This window comes from Euleptes europaea, chromosome 10 (assembly GCF_029931775.1).
Source record: "Euleptes europaea isolate rEulEur1 chromosome 10, rEulEur1.hap1, whole genome shotgun sequence".
NCBI classification, from domain to species: Eukaryota; Metazoa; Chordata; class Lepidosauria; order Squamata; family Sphaerodactylidae; genus Euleptes; species Euleptes europaea.
The window spans coordinates 63,303,988-63,318,793 of NC_079321.1; the positions used below are offsets into that span (position 1 = coordinate 63,303,988).

Consider the following 14,806-nt stretch of genomic DNA (forward strand, 5'->3'; position numbering starts at 1 on the left):
CGCATTTCACAGGGATGAAGGGCAATCTTTGTTATAAAAAGATTATGCAAAAAGAATTGTTGTCACATTTTCTAGATTAAACTAGGGTTTACTCTTGAGAAAAACCACTGACATTTTACAAAATACCCTTGTTTATTGATTAGTAAGAAATACAAAGTGGTACATATTTCCACATTCTCCATGCTTTCAACTTCTTTATATTATTTTAACAAGAAAAGGTAACTTGCAGAGGTCTTGTAAAGTTTTTCATGTCACAGTTGAAATGACAGCAGTGGAGAAAACCATGGGTGATGCAAAATATGGCCAGTCCAATTCCTAATCTCTCATGACAGGATCTTTCTTCCTGTTCAGCAGGAAAGTTTTCTGGTCAGGTTGTCCCCATCATGACTGATGGAAGTTAATAGTTGACTTTGCAGTTCCAATCCACGATCTTCATACATACAAGCCAACACTTCAATCCGCAGGTTGGGGAAGGACACCAATGTGCAGAAAATTATCAGGGTAGCTCATATGTTCACTTAGCCACTGTAGTGGTGTCTCCAACATTGGTTCTATTCCATGAATCACCACTTGGTTCTTTTCACTATCTAATTCCAAGAAAGACAGATTACTGATCAAACATCGACAGACTAAGACAGGTTTGAAGCAACAAGCATTGTTTCATTACGCAGTGAAATTCTTTAGAACCTTGTTTTCCTGAACTGATCATTATGCTGCTATTGCACAATTAACTGAATGAGCAGTAAGAAACCATCACAGAGAATGTATCAGATTTGAAGCCACATCACTGTAAAAAGAAATCTCATAGAAAATTTGTCTTAGTGCACTATTATGGAAGTTTCCACTTATTATTTCTGTTGTCCAAATTTTTTACCAATTCTAGTTTTAAGCTGCTGAAAATGGATTTGTCTTTTTTAAGTCATAACTGTTGTAACTAGGGCTTCAGAAAGAATCCTAGAAGAAATGTACTTGGATTTCATTGATACTTCCTGGCAAGTTTGCTTCACATCACAAATTTAAAACCTCAATATAAAATGCAGTCAGTGGTTCATAAATGGGGAGGGGGAGAGAATGGAACCCCTAGGGGATATGGTACACTAAGACTGAATGGCAAGTGTAGTGTAAACAATTCTGCATATTTTATTTGCGCAGCCTATCAACAGCCAAGGTTGACAGTCTCCAAAAGAAGGCAGGACAGATGTGAAGTAGCCTCAAGCCTTATTTATGGCTGTGAGAAACATCATGGGTGCCTGTTTGAAATGCAAGTGCATGGAAAGAGTTTCACAGGGCACAAATAGCCATTTGCACAACTTCTTGGACTTTGGCAGCGTTTAGGGTCAGTGTTTAAAGAGGTCAAAACTGATAACATACACCAATTTTAAATGGTTTCATGAAGATTCAACAGAAAATTTATCATATGAAATATACTACAGAACACAAATGTAATTTACACTCAATGCTGAGGTTATACCTCTGCAAACAATGACAAAGAAGGGCCATAGTAGTGCCTTTTGTCATGTCCAAATCTAGGAATTTGAGCCAAAGCTTTTGGAAGGAGGAGCCATAGTTTCTTGTTTTCACAGACTGAATAGTGTCAATAAAGAATATTACGGTATATTATGCCACTAGGAATATCTATTCACCTTGCTTGGCATTAAAATATGGAATTTTGAGCAGACACTTTTACTTATGTAAATCAGCAAAAAAATCCACCGAATTGAATCCAAGTTGTAAAGAACCACAGGCTTGGGCTTGGGATCTGTACTGCATATATCATGGTTGAAGGTTTTCTGCCTCCGTCATGGTGGTAATACTCAGTGGGGTCAGGTCAAAGAGGGTTAAACTGAGTCAGGATATAGTCAGCCAACGAAATACATCAAACAGACTTTAAAAGGGCAATTAATCTTAAACAGAAAATGCTTCCTGGGGAATGAGATCTCAATCTTAAGAGCACACTACATGATGTAGCAGTAAAAAAGTACATACACAAGCCTAGAGAGCTTTTATCCTGTGATCACAAACAGAAGGGAAGTGCTGTTCAAAAATACAAACCCTCAAACTTCTTCCGGGCTTCTACCCAGTGAAAATAAATGGTCAAATCATAATGAGTTACACAACATCAACAACTGTTTGCACACACAATTTTTAAAGATCTAAGGCTTAGACATTTATTAAATTTGCCCACAGTAAAAAACGGAGGAATCAAGAGCAGAAGATATAATGGTAGGCTTTGATGAGAACTTATGTTGCCACTGCATTTATTTCCTTATTAACACAACTGCTGAATAAAAGATAAATTGCAGGCCTTTTCAAATAAGCACAGAAGCCGCGGGGGGGGGAAGCTTGCTAAGCTGACTTCCAGTCACCCCAAGCCATGGTAAGATGGTTTGCCATTTATCAGCACAATGCTGGCTTCATCAGCTTCTGACACAACATTGAAAACGTTGCTGCCTGAGCATCTGCTGTGCCCAAAGTCACTCCAGGAAGAATCCTTCATATGTCATTCATTCTACAATTGTCTTTCTTGACTTCTAATTATATCAGCCTATGGCAATTTTATTATTATTGTTTTAATTGTAAGCAGCCTTGAGCAGGTTCTAGAGAGGCAGCATAGAAATTTATCAGTTTAATTAAACAATTTATTAATTTATTAAAATATTTATACTCCACCTCCCCTCTTGGCACTGTACACAAACAGACCATTAGTTGATCAAATTTCATTCCAGTTCCAAATGAAGTCTTACTTGCTATCACTGCATGCAAGCACCCCTACTCACAATCACCTGGCTAAATATGGCGCATTCTTACACATACACAGGTTTCCACGTACTACAAAATAGTTTTTGAACTGATTATGCTTCAACTTATTTTTTTAGCTCAGAAACTATTTTTCAAGATAACTGACTTTTAAAACCAGCTTAAGTTAAAGTTAAGAAAAATGAAAAGTGGCTCTACAAATAAGAAAGCATGTGTATTTTATACAGTACCTTCAGGATTAATAGCAGCAGGACAAACTTCTTTTAGGAGATCTCCCAGAGTATTTAGTTGTCCATCTGTCGCAACAGGACGGAACAGTTTCTGTATAAAAGGTTGCTCGGTTGTTGCCTGGCAGTAAGGAAGAACATGATAAAGATGTTACCTTACCTTACAGCATCATGATAGGTAATATACATCAATAAGCCAGTTACATCACTTGCAGGTTATAAACATCTCGAAGGGATAACAGTTATCAGGCCTGTAATCCTACACTTTTGCAACCTCTACATATTTATTGAGAAGCAGAGAATGTATGTATTTTAAAGCTCTGGTAGTGCTGGGAAAAGAGATTTTAAAAATAACATTCAAATGAGACTAACACATTCTTCTTCTAGCCCTAAACAGTATATGCATGGCACCATTATAATTTACAAAAAAGATGATTTACACGACATAAGATACAGAATTTTTAAAATCTGTTAGTGAAAATATGTAGTCAGAGTATAAGACTACAAATAAGTCTTTAACCAGCATCAAAAGCTTATCAAGCCTGACAATAATTGGAATGTCATCACTGAGAAGGCCCTCACAAGTCTCATAACAAAGGAAGAGGCAACAGGGCCTCAGATGAAGATCTTAATTGATGGGCAGGTATGCAGCAGTAGGCAGTTCTCTAGGTACCTTGATCCCAAGCAGTCAAAGGCTTTAAAACTGAACCTTGGCTTACCTGCGAAGGTTCATTCTACACTGAGGGAGGAGTACATCTTCATCAGTGGGTTTTGTCGTTCCTATGCTCAGGGAGGCAGGATCCAAAAAACCTTTGCTTCCTGTCACATGTGCTAGGACCGCCCTCTGATATCCAGTTTGAGGACTTCCATAGGAGAATTTTTAAAAACAGAAAGACAGATGTGCACCCAAAAGAACAAGGAGCAGCCATTGCAAAAAACACAGCTTAAAACCAAAAATTACCGTATTTTTCGCTCCATAAGACGCACTTTTTTCCTCCTCAAAAGTGAGGGGAAACGTTTGTGCGTCTTATGGAGCGAATGCCGGCTCGCGCCGTCCGGACGCACACGTGCCCAGCCGGCTCTGTGCACCCCGCCCGCCTCCCAGCTGGCCGTCGGGGCGGGGAACGCCGGCTCACGCTGTCCGGACGTGCATGCGCCCAGCCAGCTCTGTGCGCCCCGCAGCCTCCCAACTGGCCGTCAAAGCGGGGAATGCTGGCTGGGCGCGTGCGCATTCGGACGGCGTGGCAGGGCAGCGCGTGCGCGTCCGGACGGCGGAAGCCGGCGGGGCAGGGAATGCCGGCTTGCGCCGTCCCAACACGCACGCGCCCAGCCGGCATTCGCTCCATAAGACAAGTTTTTAGAGGAGGAAAACAAGATTTTTTCTTGTTTTCCTCCTCTAAAAACTAGGTGCGTCTTATGGTCAGGTGCATCCTATGGAGCGAAAAATACGGTAGTAACAAGAACATGAAAATACTTTATTCTAATTCCCCTTATTTACTATTCCTATATATAACGTATTGTTTTCCCATTAATTTTTTTTTTAATTCAGCTTTATCTGGACACTTGACATTCTTCATCTTGATCCATTCTTCACCCTGGGCGGGCAAGATGTACTCCTCCCTCAGTGTAGAAGGAACCTTCACAGGTAAGCCAAGGTTCCGTTCACCCACTGAGTTCGGAGTACATCATCATCAGCGGGATCTTCAAAAGCTGACATTCACTGGGAGGGAGTCTTCATTGATCATTTGATACAACATTCTGGAGGACTCTCCTGCCAAATGCCGTGTCGGATGAAGAATAGGCATTTATCTTGTAGTGACTTATGAACGTAGAAGGGCTCGACCAGGCCTTACAGATTTCTTCCACGGATGCATGGCCATCAAATGCTGCTGAAGTAGTGGCGCTGCGGACTGAGTGAACGGTAATTCCTAACGGCACTGGTATGTTGCTAAATTGATAGCACAGCTGGATACACTGTTTGATGCACTTGCTGATAGCTGCCTTTGCAACCTTTATTGGGTGATGAAATAGAAACGAATAAAGACTCTGAACGCCGGAAAGGTTCCGTCCTTCTCAAAAAGATGCGTAAAGCTCTTTTCATGTCCAGAGTGTGCCAGTTCTTCACCTTTGGATGAGTTCCTGTTGTCTATGGAACTTAGAATTTACCTTCGGGATAAAGGCCAGATCTAGATGTAGTACTACTTTATCCGCGTGGAAGACGCAGAGGCTTTTTCTAGATGACAAAGCCACCAGTTCCGAAACCCTTCTAGCTGATGTAACAGCCGCGAGGAAGAGAACTTTCATCCTAAGGTGACCCAGGGAAGCCTCCCGTAAGGGTTCAAATGGATGTCAAGTCAGAGCCTGGAGTACCACGTGAAGTCTCCAAGTCAGAAATCTATGAATTGTCGGAGGAGAGATGGCCGAGGCTCCTTTCAAGAAAGTGACTATGTGGGGATGCCTTGACGTTGGGTAGCCATCCAGTTGGGGAACAACCATCGCGATCGCCGTCACCTGTCGTTTGAGAGTAGATGCCTTCAGCCTTTGAGCTAATCCCTCCTGGAGAAAGTCAAGCAAGTTGCCAGTGGAAATGGTCACTGGATCAGTATGTTTTCTCCCGCACCATCTAGCAAGGCCTTCCAGGAAAAATCGTATAAGTGCCTGGTGGATTGTTTCCTGGCTTCCAACATGGTGTTGACGACCTCTGAGGTATAGCCCGTTTCTAGCAACCTTGACCTTTCAAGAGCCAGGCGGTCAGCTTTAACCAGGCTGGATCTGGGTGTACTAAGGGGCCCTGTTGGAGAAGGTCCTGGACTGGAGGTAGGGACCATGGCTCCTGGATCAATAGCTCTCTCAGTGTAGCGAACCAAGGTTGTCGAGGCCATCTAGGGGCTATGAAGATGACCAGGGCCCTCTCTTGTCTGATTTTTTGTAGAGCTTTGGAGATCACTGGTAGAGGTGGAAATGCATAAAGGAGACCCCGTGGCCACGGGGGCAACAGTGCATCTATTCCCTCTGCCCTTAACAGGAACCTTGGGAGGTGGTGATTTTCGCCTGTTGCGAAGAGGTCCATGGTAGGTCTTCCGAATTCCTCCGTTATTTGAAGGAAGGTCTCTCTCTTCAAGGACCACTCCCCCTCATCCACCTGCTGTTGGCTGAGCCAATCTGCCTGCTCTTTAGTACTCCTTTTATGTGCTCTGCCCTGATGGACGCCAAGTAAGCCTCTGCCCAATTCAGAATTGTTATGGCTTCTGCATGAAGGGAGGAGGAACGAGACCCGCCTTGCTTGTTCATGTAAGCTTTTGCTGAGACATTGTCCGTTCTCAGCAGGACGTGCCTGTTCTTGATTCTTGGCTGAAACTCTATCAAGGCTTTCCGGATTGCCCATAACTCCAGCCGATTTATGTGGAGGTGACTCTCTTCCGGTGTCGCAATGACCCTGTGCTACTTGTTGCTGCAGAATCACCCCCCAGCCTTCCAAGCTGACATCGGTGAAAATCTGGATCGTGGAGATCGAGAGATAGTTCTGGCTCTTGGCTAGGTTGTGGGATCTGGTCCACCACCTTAAGCTGTCCTTCACTTGTCTCGGGACGGTGAGGTGTGGGTTCCTCTTGAGTTATCTGCAGTTGAAACGCCTTGAGAAACCATTGCAGGTCCCTCATGTGGAGGCGAGCCCATGGCACAATCCCTATGCATGCCATCATTTCCCCCTGCAGTCTGACTAAGGACGACATGCCGGAGGATTTGGAAAGAATCACTGTCCTTGTCAACTTGACAATGGAGGAAATCTTGTCTGGTGGAAGGAAGACTGCATTCTGGTTCGTGTCTATGAACACCCCCAGGTGATGGATGAACTGGGACAGAGAGAGGGTGCTCTTGATCCGGTTTACCAGGAAACCATGGAGTTCTAGAGCCTGGAGGACGGTCTCCGTGTGCTGTAAGGACAGTTGTTCTGAAGGAGCGCTCACCAGGATATCATCTAAATATGGGAAGACGTGGATCCCTACCTCTCTCAGGTGAGCCACCAACGTCACCAGGACCTTGGTAAAGACCCTTGGGGCAGATGAGAGACCAAACGGGAGGGCCCGAAACTGATAGTGATCGAGGTTGTACGCAAAGCGGAGAAGCTTTCGTTGCTCGGGGTAGATGGGGATGTGTAAATACGCTTCCGTCAGGTCTATCGACGTCAGAAACACTTGGAGACGGAGTGCCTCTATGATGGACCTGAGTGTTTCCATACTGAAACGTTTGAGCCGTATAAATGTGTTGATGTGCTTTAGATTTAGGATTGCGTGCCAATCTCCGTTTCTCTTCGGAACGGTAAAGAAAACGGAGTATACCCCGGTGCACCGTTCTGTCTGGGGGACTGGTTCGATTGCCCTGATTTGAAGCAGGTGGTCTATGGCTGCTTGATTGTGGGCTATCTTGTCCAGTTTGGAAGAGGAGGGGAAGAGAAAGAAGCGGTTTGGGGGGGATTTGCGAAGTTCTAGGCTGCATCCCTCGTGAATAATCTTCTGTACCCAAGTGTCTGGGTGAAGGGAGTCCCAGGTATTGGCAAAAAGCTGGCATCTTCCCCCCCACCGGACTGTCCCAGCAGTCATTGTTTCCCGGGTTTCTCACTAAATCTGTTGGACTTGTCCAAGTGTTGTTGTTGCTGGAATCCCTTGTTAATGAGGCCCTTGCGAAAGAATCCCCTTCCAGAATTCCAATTGTTCCTTCTGTTGTCCGCTCTGCTCCTTGCCAGGGTGTGAGAGGTTCGAAGGGACGAAAGGAAGAAGAGTAAGAGGTATTACCTTCTTTCCTTATGTATTTTGGCAAGGCCTTTTTCTTGTCTTTCGTCTCGACTAGTATGTCCTCTAGTTTAGAGCCGAAGAGCCGATCACCCTCGAATGGGTATCCCAACAGGATGGATTTGGAACCGAAATCAGCTGACCAGGACCGCAGCCAAAGTGCCCTCCTAGAAATAGAGGAATCTGCCAGTGCCCTGGCCAACATAGTCATGGAATCAAGAGTGGCATCCACCATAAAATTTACTGCTTTCAGAACTCTGTTAAGACCACTCAGAACCCTTTTATTGTCTTGTGGAGTCAGGTCAATTATTTTTCTGATCCACATGATGGATGCCCGAGCCACCAATGCTGCCGTAGCCAATGCTTATATGGATACGGCCGAAGCCTCATGGGCCTTTTTGATAGCATAATCAGCTTTTCTATCTAGAGGGTCCCTGATGTTGCCAGCCTCATCCTCAGAAAGTAAGCCGATGGATTGCAGAGCGGTGACTGGTGCTTCAATTAAGGGAACCTGAAGGAGGTTAGAAGCTTGGGACTCTAGATCAGGGGTCAGCAAACTGCGGCTCGAGAGCCGCATGCGGCTCTTTGGCCCCTTGAGTGCGGCTCTCCGAACTTGGTTCGGAGCCCCTGCTCGCGCCGGCAGCCGGGCTGCGGAGCCGGCGGGCCTGAGAGAGAGAGAGTGCGAGAGAGCAGGCGAGTGGGCGTGCTGTCCCCCCCCCCCCGCCGTGGAGAATGGCCGGTTGGGAGGCTTGCCCTCAATGGTTGGGAGGCTAAAGCCTCGCGATTGCTGGGCGGGTGGTTGGGCGGTTCCTGGCCTGGGCCCGCCTATCAGCTGTTGGGCGGGGCGGGCTACCTTTGGCGGTGCGTCCCCGGCAGCGGCGTTGGGCCGCAGCGTCCTGTCTTCTGCGGCGCCGACTCCGTTCCCCCGTCGTCTTCTGGGGCTGCGGGTCCCTGTAAGCTGGGAAGAGGCACACTTTGTAGCCAGAGCAGGGGCTTGTCTGGTAAGTGGAGGGAAAGCCCTGGGGCGCGGGGTGGGGCCCCCGACCCGGGACACACGAAATGCTACAACTCGGGGTCGTCTGCTGAAGCTGGAGGGTGGGAGAATCAAAACTGATAAAAGGAAGTATTTCTTCACACAACACGTTGTTAAATGGTGGGACTCCCTGCCCCAGGAGGTGGTGATGGCTGCCAACTTGGAGGGCTTTAAGAAGGGAGTGGACCTGTTCATGGAGGAGAGGGCTATCCATAGCTACTAATCAAAATGGATACTAGTCATGATGCATGCCTATTCTCTCCAGGATCAGAGGAGCAGGCCTATTACATCAGGTGCTATGGAATGCAGGCCGGACAATGATCCTGCACTGGTCTTGCCGGTGGGCTTCCTGGAGGCACCTGGTTGGCCACTGTGGGAACAGACTGCTGGACTTGAAGGGCCTTGGTCTGATCCAGCACAGCCTTTCTTATGTTCTCATGTGTTTACTGCGTCTGTGAATCTAGAGAAAAGTTTGCTCACATTGTTCACATTAAGTGTTTGTCAGTCATTGTCATGATTTAATTTTATGGATACCTTACTTACTTTTTTCCCTCCTCAGAGGCCATGTCTACCCACTGGCTTTCTTGGCGGTAGACCTGGACTCTGAGGAGAGGAAAAAGTCCCCCTTCAGAGGCCAGGTCCACCAATTGGCTTCTATGGGCCTCCGGAGGCCAGGTCTACTGCCAAGAAAGCCAATGGGTAGACCTGGCCTCCCAATGGGACTACCAATAGGCTTTTATGGCAGTAGACCAGGCCTCCAGACGAGGACTCCGGACGGGGAGGGGGCAGGGACTTACAATTTATTTTTATCAATAAATAAGATCATTATTAAGTATGATATCAAGTTTTATTCAGTGTATCTATAGTTTAATTAAGACTTAAAACTTTAATTAAAGTTTATTAAGTTAATAAACAGTGTACCTACCTATATAGTTTAAGTAATTTGGCTCTCAAAAGAAATCTCAATCGTTGTACTATTGATATTTGGCTTTTTTGACTAATGAGTTTGCCTACCCCTGCTCTAGATTATACATTCTTCTAACAGCAGTGGGGAGCTGTCTGTTAAAGAGAGGCTTCTCCCATTTATTTTTGAGAAGGTCCTCAAAGTATTCAGGAAAAGGCACAGCCCGGGTATGGGTCCTCAGTCTGGTGAAGAATCCTTCATGCCCCTAAAATTAGCCTTACTTTTGGAAGCCTCTGAGTCCTCATCCTCATGAAGATCTAAGGCTGCCAATACCTTGCTCAGGAACGCCTGATAATCTTCCCCGGAAAATAACCGGGATTGTTGTTCCTGATTTTGAGTCTCCTCCCCCTCCTTGTCTTCTCCTGAGAACTCGCCCTCTTCTCTATCGCTAGAAGAGAGAGAAGGGGACCTGTTCCTGCTGGAAGAGGACAATTGTGCCTTCCTTGCTGCCTGTTGGCCAGGCACAGTGTGTGTCGCTGGAGCAATCCCCACATTCTGACTCAGAGTGGATGGAAGCCCTGGAACCCAGGGATGAGGCTCTGGATCTTGTGTCGTCCCCACAAGAATGGTCGCTAATTTGGGCAAACTCCTCTCTCAATGCCTGCCGCATTAAATTTATCAGACTTAAGTAGTCTTCCCCCTCTTCCGCAATTAAAAAATGAACATTTTCAACATTACCCGGGGTAGTCCCAGTCGCATGAACTCCAGAGGAGCCGGCATCACTGGGATCAAGTTTGCCCTCGTAACCTCTAGAGCAGTGGTTCCCAACCTTTTTTTGACCAGGGACCACTAGGACTTTTTTGTTCGGTGCAGGGACCCAAAGGTCCAAAATAAAAATTCAGAGAATTTGAAAATAAACTTTAATCATAACTGTTAGTTAAACATTTAACTTAGAATAATATTTGCATATGTTTTTTTTATAATAGAGAACTTTTAATTGAAAAGATTAATTTATTATGGGTTTATAACTTTGTTTCGCGGACCTTAATTTAGTTCTTGCGGACCCCTGGGGGTCCATGGACCCCCGGTTGGGAACCAGTGCTCTAGAGGCCGAATGGGGAGTTGCGGCGGCCATCTTGTCCGTGCGCGTCTTTTTCGCGCCGCTTTGAACGTCTCCCGTCTGGAGGCTCCATTTTTGTGCCACCGCCTGCAAATCAGGCCGATTAGCCTGTTTTTCCCCTTCGTGGCTCTTGGTGTCCCCTTCGTGGCCGTTAGGGAAAGCTGTTGGGGGGGGAAGGAGTCCTTCAACTTGCTCCTCGTCTCCTGACATTAATTCCTCTGAAGCCCTATCTCCACTCTCAGGCATATTGTAAACGGGGGAAGGTGGAGGGGAGGGGGAGACAGAGGCAAAGACGAGGGAAAACAGTAGATACAAGAGGAAAAGGCTGCTGGGTGCACACAGACCAAGATTAGGACTAAGAAAAAACACAGAAATAAAGTTAGACAGGAATAACTATTGAAGTACAAAGGCTAGGAAAGAAGCTAACCACAAATGCTGCTTCTCCCTCTAAGGCAGGAAGAGAACTGGATATCAGAGGGCGGTCCTAGCACATGTGACAGGAAGCAAAGGTTTTTTGGATCCTGCCTCCCTGAGCATAGGAACGACAAAACCTGCTGATGAAGATGTACTCTAAACTCAGTGGGAGAACCAGCACTTTGAATGTGGCTCTGAAGTGAATAGGCAGGCAGTACAGCTGTTGCAAGACTGGCACAATATGATGGCTATAATTAATGCCAATCAGCAATCTAGCTGATGCATTCTGCACTAATGGAGACTTACAGGCCATTTTCAAAGGCAGCCCCATAGAGAATGCGTAGCCATAATTTAACCAGGTTGTGACCTGAGTATGGGTAATTATGGCAAGGTCTTCCTTTTCAAGGAAGGGTGCAGTTGGCATACCAACTGAAGCTGTTACCAAAGAGACGTTATGAGACAGAGTAAATCTGTGCTTACATCGGCAGAGCAGAATACAACAGCACCCCCAAGTTACAAACCTGCTTCTTCAAGAGAACTGAAATGCAATCTAGAAGTTGACTCTTCATTCATTGATCAGCTACATCACTGACCAACAAGATTTCAGCCTTACTCTGGACTTAGTTTGTTGATATGATTTCTCGAGTGGCTTAATGAAAACCTATTTATTTCTGCTCTTCTTAAAATATGACTGCATACAATCAAAACTAGCTTCCTTCCTATCTTAACCTGCCTTGTGCAGCATGAGTAAAACTAAAAATCTACCAGATCACAATTAATGCTGTGATGGCAATCCTATCTATGATCTCTTCAACTGTATTCATGAAAAATTCAGGATCAGTTACGGCTTTTGATGCCCAAGAAACTGATGTAAATTACATTTTAAAACTTTTAATGAACAAAATGTACTCTGGCCTACTGAGATGTTTTTAGTTCATCAATTGCACTGGAATGCCTATACTGCCAACAATGGGAAACATGATCTATAAACGTTAATCTACAGACAGCCATTTTAACTTGAAAAGTGTGGATATTTTTTGAAGTTAGCTCTATTGAGCTTTTAAGCTCTGTTCTTTAGAAAGCTAATAATTACATAGTTCTTAAAAATCTGAAGCAAATACACATGTAGCACACCCGTAGCGGAAACCTTTAGTTGTCATGGTCTGTTATTTAGCAACATGTTATCATTATGTCTAACAGTATCAAAGAAATGTCAGCAATACTTAACCTAAATACTATGAATGTCTCACAGACTGTGGTTGAATTAAGGGCAGCCATTAGAATTACACACACATCTGGAATGAAGCTAAATGTATTTATTTTTATGTAGTAAGGTTTATTACAATTTTGTCTAGACAATGATGCCAAAAAGAATTTGGTCACAAATAGTTTAGGGACAATTTTCCTAATCATATGTGGGCAACAGCCCATGTCTTCCTCACATCCTTTCATTTGGCAAGGTATGTTGTAAGAAACAAATACAACTTTCCCAATGTCCTATATGATTAAGAGCAACAGTATTTCAAGGCCTATAGATAAATTATGGCAACTGTTTAGACTGAATCTCCCACACAGAGTGCTTATAAAGTTATTACCAACTTCCTTCAAAATGCCACCCAAATATGTTTTATAGTTTATTCAAGTTACTTGTATTCTTTCCATAACCTTAATACATATCTAAGCTAAACAGTCTGCAGCAATGACAGAAAGCTTTAAAGTACATCTACATTTGTCTTAAAGGATTTTATGCAGATATTCAAAACATGATTTATGAGCACAGTTCCAATGCTTTACCTTTCTGAAAGGGAAAAAAATCAGCACAGAATAAAATGATATAACAGTTACATTAGATAGTTGTTTTTAGTAGCTTATTTACTAGCATTACTTATAGTGGAACATTATACACAGAGTGAACAACTACAATTTTGAAGTACAGAGTCATATCCTTGGGTCTTGGGTCAGTTGGAAATAGCTTGCTATTCTCAAGCAGTGACCAACCCTACAAAGCATAAAGAGTTTCCTTTTCAACAACTCTTGCGTAAAAGCTAGACTGTTTGGTCAGTGGTCAGTGAAAATATATGGAGCCAAATACTCTTAGAAAAACTCTGACATATATGAAATGACAGCATCTGTTGTAAGTACATGTAATCAATTTAACTGCTGCTTTTTACACAAATGCCATCTCCTCACATGTTCATTTATGCTGCACATTAAATTATATTTATATCATTCATCTTCACACAAGATCGTTCTTTACAAGATGAGAAAATCTAGAATATATAATTTAATAAGAGCATTTATACCGCGTTTCAGCAAATGTGGTGATAAGCAATTTACTTCAATAAAACCATGAAATAAACTAACAGTCCACCAAAAAATTAAGAATCAAAGAGACATCTATCCATTAAGCAATAGTATAAAGCAAGCATCTAAATTGATGTCTAGATGTTCCACCTTAGCCACCTGACCACAAGTTGACGCTGAATTCAGACAAGATGAAGATGTTGGTTTGAAAGGCTGATAGTATAGAAATGTGTGGCCACTTAGGGAGGGGTGATATTCCATTGGCAGACTGTGGGGCACTTACGGATCAGTAGGCTGGTGTCGTTTACTAAAAATGCCTTTTTCTTTTTTCAATTACAACTGGTGCGGTAATCAGGTGCACTCTTGGATTCAGATGATCCATGCTACTGTAAATTTAAGACTAGATACATCTCCCCCTGTATGAAACTGTGCACCAACTTCATTTGTTACACCAGCTTCTTCTCACAGTTCCCTCCCAGAGAGACTCAGTCTGTAGTGGTCTGTTTCAGGGCTCTCTCAAAAATGCCCAGATAACTCTGAAGCAGGCTACCAGGAGCCAACAGCCTTTTCTTCCAATTACATAAATTTAGAAGATGGTAAGGAGAGCTTTCTGCTGATTTTTTCGACAGATTGTGAATACAGTTTTAGGCTTTGTTGTTTTGACTTTTAAAAAACTTTTTAATGCTTGCTTGCTTTACACATACTTTATGCACTACCTTGGGCCCATATTGTGAGAAAGGTAGCCTCTTAATATTTAATAAATAGAAAATAATTAGCTCAGAATCATTTTAAACAAAGGCAGGGGAAGAGTCAAAAGGAAGGTTCAAAGAGGCAAATGCAGAACAAAGAAAACCAAAAAGCTAGATAAAAATAGCAGTTAGGTACTATGCAAAATGTTTCTAAACAGATAAGGTACAATGTGAATCTCTTGTGGAAAGGTGTTTCAGGGAAAGTACCCCTACTGAAAAGGCACTGTCTGTCTGATTACCACCCACTTCACCTCAGTTGCTAGAAGTACCAAGACCTCTGATGCCAAACTTTAATAGGCAGGTTCATATGGGAAGAGATAGACATTTAGATACGCTGAGATTAGGGAGCTGGGGGCTTTAGAGACAAAACTCAACACTTTTACCCCAAACAAACTGAAAGATTCTGTAATACAAGGGTAATATGTTCATTTCCAGAGTTTTACATCAAGAAGAAGAAAAGTGAGGAAGCCCAGTAAAGTGTGTACATTCATGAAAGAAAGTGTGCCAAGAA

General features: G+C 43.9%; 1 protein-coding gene across 1 annotated transcript in view; it reads right to left on the reverse strand.

Moving 5' to 3' along the window:
* Positions 1-354: 354 nt before the first annotated feature.
* ATG5 (autophagy related 5) overlaps positions 355-14,806 on the reverse strand; it is a 30,755-nt gene continuing 16,303 nt past the window's right edge. The window contains exons 6-7 of the mRNA XM_056856327.1: positions 2,988-3,105; positions 355-587 (exon numbers count right to left, since the gene is read on the reverse strand). Of these exons, the coding sequence (XP_056712305.1) occupies positions 454-587; positions 2,988-3,105 (252 nt within the window). The 3' untranslated portion in view covers positions 355-453. The remainder of the gene's footprint in view (positions 588-2,987; positions 3,106-14,806) is intronic.